This window comes from Phragmites australis, chromosome 1, assembly GCF_958298935.1.
Source record: "Phragmites australis chromosome 1, lpPhrAust1.1, whole genome shotgun sequence".
Lineage (NCBI taxonomy): Eukaryota > Viridiplantae > Streptophyta > Magnoliopsida > Poales > Poaceae > Phragmites > Phragmites australis.
In genome coordinates, this window is record NC_084921.1 from 41,112,120 (window position 1) to 41,120,731 (window position 8,612).

General features: G+C 47.6%; 1 protein-coding gene across 3 annotated transcripts; it reads left to right on the forward strand.

Annotated features, from left to right (window-relative positions):
* The first annotated feature begins 5,701 nt into the window (after positions 1 to 5,701).
* LOC133919440 (FCS-Like Zinc finger 8-like) lies at positions 5,702 to 7,817 on the forward strand. 3 transcript variants are annotated; one of them, XM_062363837.1, is made up of 3 exons: positions 5,702 to 6,459; positions 6,699 to 7,374; positions 7,487 to 7,817. In XM_062363837.1, the coding sequence occupies exons 2-3, from the start codon at positions 6,773 to 6,775 to the stop codon at positions 7,587 to 7,589; spliced, it is 705 nt and encodes a 234-aa protein (XP_062219821.1). In that variant the 5' UTR covers positions 5,702 to 6,459; positions 6,699 to 6,772; the 3' UTR covers positions 7,590 to 7,817. The 3 variants fall into 3 exon arrangements, with proteins under 3 accessions (XP_062219821.1, XP_062219831.1, XP_062219813.1); XM_062363847.1 differs by having other exon boundaries at positions 5,702 to 6,312; XM_062363829.1 differs by having other exon boundaries at positions 5,707 to 5,945.
* The last annotated feature ends 795 nt before the right edge of the window (positions 7,818 to 8,612 follow it).

Below are 8,612 nucleotides of genomic sequence, written 5' to 3' on the forward strand. Positions count from 1 at the left end.
TCCTGACGCACAACCCTAGTAACATCCGTAACATGTTTGGGTGGCAAAAATTATGGGACGTGGGAGTGATACGTGGGTGAAAAAGTAGGGGGGTGATGTCTAGAAACCTCCCCAGCCGCCGTATGGTGCCAAAAATGTATGCGACGGAGGTATTGTGACCCCTGAAATTCCATCAGAAATCGCAAACGTTACCACTTAACTCCAAAGTACATGTGATTGTTCCTCTCCTAAAAACTGACTTAACTCACCGTCTATAAATATGAAACCTACCGCCATAATTCCCTCATAACCTCACAGGAGCTCAAACTTGCTTAGCACTCCTTTTCACTCCTAGGTGAATGGCATCCACCTACCTTAAGCCTCTCTAAAGGTAGCCATGGAATGGGCATGACTTCCATGCCCTACCCTTCGAAGCATTGTTGATCGCTTCAATGAGCTGAGAGACTTCACGTCCTTTAGAGCGGTCTGCACCCAATGGCGTAACAACATCCGCAACGAAGAACATTTGTAGTTTGCCCTATGGATCCTCAAGAGCGACGAGGTCCATGGATTGAGCGAGGTCTTCTTCTACTCGCTGACTGAAGAAAGGCTCTTTAGCATGCACGTCCTAACGATTGCAGGAGGGAGATCGAGGGTTACAACCAATGAGGCAAGCTACCTCATAGGATTTGATTGGCATGATGACTTCGCAACCGTCATCGTGAACCCGCTGACGGCGGAGACCTTTGCACTACCAAGACTCCCGGAGTGGGCTCATATAAAACTCCTGAGGGGTTTCTTCATGTGCCCAAAAACAGAGGCTGAAGAAGGCACCTATATCATCATCTATGCAAATTGTGACTCTTACCTCAAGACGGTAGAACACTTCATGGAGGCATCATGGTGGTGCATTGGTAGCACAAGCGAAAGTATGGCCCAAAAATGGAGAGGACGCACACATCATTCAGGCAGGGGGCCATATGCTCCTCATTTGCACCGATAAGCTATGGATTTCACCTCCTAAGAACACTTGATGGGTCCCACCTCCGCGAGCACCGTTCAGCTTCGTGGACCGCTATATGCTTAACAACTTTGCAGCATGCGAAGGCTGGTACCAAGCCTCAGAGCTTCACGGTAAGATCATCCTGTAGAGTTGGGATTACATATGGTTTGTGCTCCCAAGAGATAAAGAATTTGCAGACCTTCACAAGGATTGCATCCACTTTCTCGACAGGCACGATTGGCACAATCGCCACGGTGGGCCTGAGTACTACATGTGGCGATGGGATATCACAACCAATGCTTCGACCATTGTCAAAAGTGTTCCTGCAATATCTCAGTGGGCACCGGCCCTGTCGATGTATCAGGAACCGGGGGTCCCTGAGTCCCGAGGCCAGGCCAGCCGTCCGCCACGTGTCGCCATCCTGCGAGGTCCCTCCTGCGGGATGAGGAAAATCTAAGTTCCGGGAGAAGGTGCTCGGGGCCACAGTCTCTGGTCCCCGAGCACCCCAGTTCCCCGATGACCCACAGAGTCCGAGTACCAGGAAGAAAGTGCTCGGGGAGGTGCCCGCTCATCCCCGAGCACCCTAGTCCCCTCACGATCAGAAGAGCTAAGTTCCAGGAGAGAGTGCTCGGGGACCGCGCGTAGCAGTCCCCGAGCGCACGGTTCCCCGAGGGCCAGAGTGAGAAGGCTCGGGAGAGAGTGCTCGGGGCTGCACGTGGCAGCCCCCGGGCTCTCGGTTCCCCGAAGGGTCTGTGCAAAAGTGCTCGAGAGAGAGTGCTCGGGGTTGCTTGTGGCAGCCCCCGAGCACTCGGTTCCCCGAAGGATCATGCGCGAATGCTCAGGAGAGAGTCCTCGGGGAGGTAACCAGTACCCCCGAGCACCCGGTACCCCGAAGACAAAGATAGGCATTCCCGGGAGAGAGTGCTCGGGGAGGTGAATGGTACCCCCGAGCACTCGGTTCCCTGACAACCCAGAGAGGCCCCCAAGGGGCCCACCGATGAGGTGTCCGCCTGTCAGAGGTCCAAGGCCGCATTAAATGAGCGCGCGTGGCCTGACATATCCAATTGCTCCCGCCGCGGCGTCAGTTCCTGCCATGCTTTGGCAGAGGGGCGTGGGACTATTAATTGCACGGGTCCCGTCCCGTATCATCCGGTGTATCTCGGGATAACGTTGCCAGGATCAAGGCGTTCCGCCTGCCGCCCTGCCGTGGCAGAGGAACAAGACAGGGCAGGCACGCTGGGTGGCTCTGTGGCTGCCCGGTGGGCCCTCTCAACGGCGCCCGTTGCCAGGGCGTCCACAGTGACAAGTGACCGGACGCGCGCCGCGTTTTTCGACCGCCCCAGTCACTTCGCCCAGAGGAAATGATGACGCCTTTCTCAGTCGTGGCATCTTGGAACTTGTGCCCCTTCCTTCCCGTTCGGGGTATGTCACGGTCGGCGAGTGCATAAAAGGGTCGGCGCACAGAAGGAAAGAGGGAGGAACAAGCCCAAGCAGTCAACCGTGCCGCAACCAACAAAGAAGAGACCGTAAGCATCAAGCACAGAAGCACCGGGAACAAAAACCATAGTCCCTGCCCAAGAGAAAAAGGGCTCTAAGCTCTTAGTTAGACACAATATTCCTGTAACCAGCTACATCCTGGAAGGATCTCCCTCAGGATTGTTATTGCATCCATACAGGAGTAGGGTATTACGCCCCCGTGCGGCCCGAACCTGTCTAAACTCCGGTGCATTTACTTCCCTTTGCACTAGGTCGATCATCCCCCAGCACCGGCCGTTGCATTTACTTTCCTTTGCACTAGGTCGATCATCCCCCACCACCGGCCGTTGCATTTACTTCCACTTCAATTTATTTCTCCGATGAACTTATTCAGGATCATCCCCCCAGCCAAATCTCTAAAAAGGGGTCTCTCGGGATCCCTGCGACAGGAGTTAATCCTCCGACAGGCCCTGTTTGTACCAAGCCTCAAGTAGTACACCTTGCAAGAGGGTGACAATAACTTGGTATAGATGTCGTAAAAAGCTATTTTGTGTAGCCAACACGAAGGGCATGTGTTGTGGCACTTAGTGATAACCGCACAGGTAATCTTATCATGCGAAGGATATATTTTGTTCTCACCACACACACACACATAGGAAAACTATGTCTGTACTCCTGGAAGTACATACTCCCTACTATGATATACCACATAAATGAATTGGATATACTCATTTATCACTATGAGTATACTTATATACTCATTCTAAGATACTCCAATGTGAACTACATGAAAAAATTGAAAAGAAATCAATCAATTTTAATAGATTTTGATAATACATTAATATTTGTACATAAAATGTAATATACTAAAAAAATATGTGCAAACTACTAAAAAATTATACATACTACTTGGATGATCTTATATACTCACATACTCTATGTACATACCATTTATCACATAAGATACTCCATATATTATGAGATACATATATAGGAGTACATACTCCCGGGAGTACCAAACATACTTTATATATATATATATATATATATATATATATATATATATATATATATATATATATATATATATATATACACCTTCCGAATCCTAAGTTAACTTCGTTGCTTTTAGGGGTTGACTTTGACTGGCCGAAGAGGGGACCAAGAGAAGGGTACTACCCCACTGTCTAAAGATCCTCGGCTTCGGCCCCCAAAGTTAGGACGAAACAGTGAAGGGCCCTTGTTAAGGGAATGATACTACATTGGCCTCCGTTCGTTGACTTTAGCCATATCAGTCAACCCCAAAGGAAAAGTAGCAAGAGTAACGTCGAGACAAATGTTTTTTTATGCTCTATAGGGATTAGGCTGAAGGGCATACAACAAAGGAGTGGAGGTCTGAGGGCGCAAGCAATGATCCCGAAGGGAGCACATGAAGAGAGGAATATTGAAGGGCTGAAGCGGTAGCGAACCTCAGGAGGCGAAGCCCAAACACGAGGCCCAAAGGACGAGGGGATGAGGCGAAGCCCATAGGACAAAGGGATAAAACGAAGCCTTAAAGATGAAAGGATGCGACATAAGTACCTTAATAAGAGAATGGAGACTTACCCCAAGAGGAACCTACAAGTTAGCAAGAATTTGATGAGAAGATGACTAGAAGAAATCTACCAATAGCCTTAAAGGGAGACCCGATGCGGGTTCCTTGAGACACATTTGTCATTTTCAGTTAGGATTGGACCATATAAATATACGTTAACGGTAATACTTAGGAATATTCTAGAATATTTTTTAGTGTTAAATGAAACATTATTAAATAAGAGACACAAATGTAAATATGATTAAAATAATTAAGGTATGACCTTAAATACTCTCATCTAACTGATGTAATATCAAATAAACAGCTATTAAATATACTATTATGAGTCTATTATTCACTATGTTGCGTTTAAGATGCCAACAAACTTAAATGAGGTGGTACCAAATACACAATTCAAAATAATATTGGTGCTAAAATTCAATTTACTCTGGTGCAAAACAATTATTGTTAATATTTTGATTTACGATAGTGCCGGTGTATCATCCTAACTCTACCTAGCTAGCTCCGTGCATGCTGCGACGTTAACGCCGTAGAGTCGGAAGGTAGAAGGTGAGGTTACAGTATTTTCTCCTCAGGCACTGTTCCGTGGGCCCGTTTGTAATCGTGCTTGATGGTGGCGGCCCTAACGAAGTCCGTAATCTCACATCCGTGTCGTATCGGACAAGTCCGTAATTACCATGTGCCATCGCTATTAAAGGTGAGGAAAAGAAAAGGAAAAGCCAGCAGGTCCCTCCCGGCTCTCCAGTCCCGTACGATGCTCTGCTACATACGAGCACAGCCATACACGTGTCGCGCTAGGGTTGTCGCTGAGCTCAGAAAACGACAAGGACCAACACTCATATTTGCTTCAGCGTTTTTACAGCGGCGGTCAAAGAAGGGGGGTGGCCGTGGCCTGAGATTAGTCTACTGTACTGTGTGAAAATAGGGTTACCCATGGCGGTCAAAGAAGGCACTTTCCATGGGACATTAGTGTAGGCACTTTACCCTACCCTAGTTAAAGCAAATAAATTACTGCAAAACTAGTCATGAGACGTACGACCATCATGACGAGAGCTAAACAAACACCGCACATGATGAGATGACACGACTCGTGAAGCGACGCGTAACGATTATGGGAGCTCAACCAATGCTGCGCAAGTACAGGACACGTTTCTGGCTGGACTATCTCACCGGAACTGGATTACCATGACTCCTGACTCGTGGAGCGCATGAACCAGGTTACCATGACTGATGGTAGGTAAACCAACGCTCCATGATCAGCTCATAAGACATTTACCATGTTACCAGCTCCTGCCCTCTGGTTAAAGGGACAAAAAAAAGCTCCTGCCGTTGCCGTCAGAAAGGTAGAGATTGTACTCCAAGAAACCGAGAGAGAGGGGGGTGAGAGAGAGTAGAAAAAGGTTAACGAAAAAAAAAAAGAAGGAGATGGGTGCCAAAGCTGGGAGAAAGGTGGTGAGCCGTGAAGACGCCACCGCACCCGGCTGTTGCTTCTGCATGCGACGCCTGTGGCCCACACTTGTCCCTGCAAATAAATTTTATAAGATCTGTAAACCTCCGTAATATGTTGATACATGTTCTCTACTTAGTCATGTACAAATATAATTTATTACACACTTAATTTATTAGATCAAGAGTGAATAACGTGAACAGAGATCTTGCAAAGATGTTTCTTAGAAAGCTCTTATAAAATTTGGGCTCCTCCTATCGAGCGCATTAACACCACCGCGCATAAGAAACCACAAAGAAACCAGCCAGGCAGATGTGGAAGGAGGAAGTCTAGAGCGAGAAGCAGAGTGCTGTGGAAGCCTCGTCCCTCTCCTTAAGCTAGCACCCCGCCCGATAGAGCCACCGCCCCCAGCCCCAAGAACCAGGCCAAACCGGTCGCCAGCCGAGGTATACGCGGCTGCGCCGATCCTCGTTTTTCCAGAAGTTGCGCTAGTGCTCTTCCGTTCTTGATCTGTGCTTGTCCGCCGTTGCGTGCGCTGTGGTCTTTGTTCTTGTTTGGCTTCCCAGTCCCGGCCTGAGATCAGACTGCTCCCGTTCCCGATTGGCATTAGCCGTTGGCTGTTGATTCGGGCGGCGTAGATGCTTCTGGGTGGACGGTGGTGCCTCCTCCAGTTCATTTCCTTCCATGGTCGCAGACATCGCGATGCCAGCGGTGCTGGAGCCATGAGTTGATTGCTGCATCTCTAGTTTTTCTTCTGAGATGTTGGGGAGGAGTTAGGGGAAGGACGATTTTGGAGGAATGAGGGAAGAAAGGGTTGGTGGTATTCTACCATTTGTTATTCGCCTTGAACATCTTTAAATGATGCTGGATTTTCAATCTCACGTTTAGTTTGTGATGGCGAGATTTTTGTGATTCAAACCAGCAATCTGCCAATCTCTTCGTGTTACCTGCAGCATAGATGTACCAAATCCACCATTGTTTCAAGTACCTGCCTTTTCGTTTTTGTTTGTTTCTGTAATTTGATGCGCAGAGCTCATCATTGTTTGCCCTTTTTTCTTCTTTTCTCTGCTCCTATTGACTTGATGAGCAAAAAGCAAAAGCTGAATTTCATTTCACCTTTTTTCCGCTTTCATCACCATTGACTGATCTAATCTTATCTCACATGCAACTAAACAACCAACCAACTGTGATCATTTCAGTATCAGGGACAGCTCGCTCTCATCCTGGGGGCTTGGGAGAAAGGCAACAGTGAGTGCTCGAGCGAGACCAAGCCATGGTGGAATCCAATGGCCAGAAGAGCACTGCCCCCGCCGGCTTCTTCAGGGTCCCCGGCCTCTTCGTGAGGCTGAGCAGCAAGGGCCTGAACAATGCCGTGGATCCTGACTCGGTCTGGAGCCCGACCTCTCCACTGGACTTCAAGAACCTCAGGTCCAGCCCTCCCAGGGTCGGTCTCGGCCTCGTCGACGCCCTCACCGCCCACGAGAGCTCCCTGCAGTTTGGATGCAAGAGCTCGTTCCTCGATTCCATCAGGCCGTTCGTCGAGCTGGCGTTCCCGAAGGCAGCGGCGTGCGAAAAGGCTGGCTCGACGGTCGGCTTCGCCACCCTGGATGAGGTGAACGAGTTTGCAGACTCTGAAGAGTACACCTGCGTCATTGCGCGCGGCGCGAACCCGAGGACGACGCACATCCTTGGCGGCGGCGAGACGCTGGAGGTGCACAAGGGCGCTGTAGGTGGTTGCAGGAAGCCAATTTTCAGCATTGAGCCGTTCAGCGACCACCCGTCGCCGTCGCCGTCGCCGTTGGCCAGTGTTGCGTCCGGCCGCTGCGGCTGTTGCATGAAGAGGCTGCAGGAGGACAGGGACATCTACATGTATCTGTGAGTTTTGAAAGCGCTCTCGCTTGCATTGTTTCGATAGTTTTTTCACTTGTTCTTGAATTTTGACAGCAGTGCAAGTTTTGATATTAGTGCTATACTTCTTGGGGTGCAGGGGCGAGAATGCGTTCTGTAGCAACGAGTGCAGGAAGGGCTACATCGAGGAGATCGGGGAGGTGGAGGAGCTCATGGTGCTTGATTCTGCTATGCGTCTTTGATGAAGATTGAGGATTGCAAGCTAGCTGCTGTGGCAAAAGAAGTATAATTGCCCGCAAGCGTCTGCTATCTCATTTTGGCTTGGAAAAACTTAGAAAATGCCTCTCATTCTTGTTTTTCTGAATGGAAAGGCTCTGGATCGGCCAGTTTGTGCAATGGCCGAGCCATTTTCGTGATTTGTTGAGCCCCCTATTTTGGCTGTCAGACTAGCTATATCCCATCAATAAATTACTACCCTTTTCTAACAACATTTCCAATGGAATCCCAGTACACTTTGTTCTTCCGTCGTCCTTTTTTAACGTTCATAGTGCCATGCCCATGTCTACAACTTTTGGTTACTAGAGTGGATGGATAGTTTTTTTACAATTTCTTTCGAATGTAGATGATTTACTATATTATTCAATGCTCTCAAAACACACCAGTGAAAGTAAATAGAGAAATAAGGAGAAGACTCGAGCTATATACTACCCTTTTCTAACAACATTTCCAATGGAATCCCAGTGCACTTTGTTCTTCCCTTGTCCTTTTCCAACGTTCATAGTGCCATGCCTACGGCTACATCTTTCATAGTTGTAGCACTGAGATTGACAATTAGAATAGGTAAATAGTTATTTTATAATTTCTTTGGAAATAGATGATTCAAAACTAAAAAACTCACAACTTAGATATATGAATGAGGTTTTATTTAGGACCATTCTATGACATAGCAAAAAAAACTCACAACTTCGAGAAACTCAAAAAGATTGTCACCGGGTGAAAGAACTCTCTAAATTGATAACTTAAAGATAAGGGAGTGCGAAATTCAAACTTGTACTATGTACTATGTATACGCATTTTATGTCCTTAACAACAAGAAAAATAACTTCTCAAGGGTGAAAAATCACAGTTCAAAGCTAAAAACAAAAATTAATAAGAAAATAGAAAAACTTACACGGAAGGCAAGAGAACCAAAAGCAAAAGACTAGATGGAGATGAATATAAGCGTACATAAGAACATAATCTTTATTAAGCACATAGATTGACCC

Bases quoted from the DNA above. Each gene is read 5' to 3' on its own strand.
- LOC133919440 (XM_062363837.1), top strand. From the start codon at position 6,773: ATGGTGGAATCCAATGGCCAGAAGAGCACTGCCCCCGCCGGCTTCTTC. The intron at 7,375-7,486 runs GTGAGTTTTGAA...CTTGGGGTGCAG, and splicing joins AGGGACATCTACATGTATCT to GGGCGAGAATGCGTTCTGTA.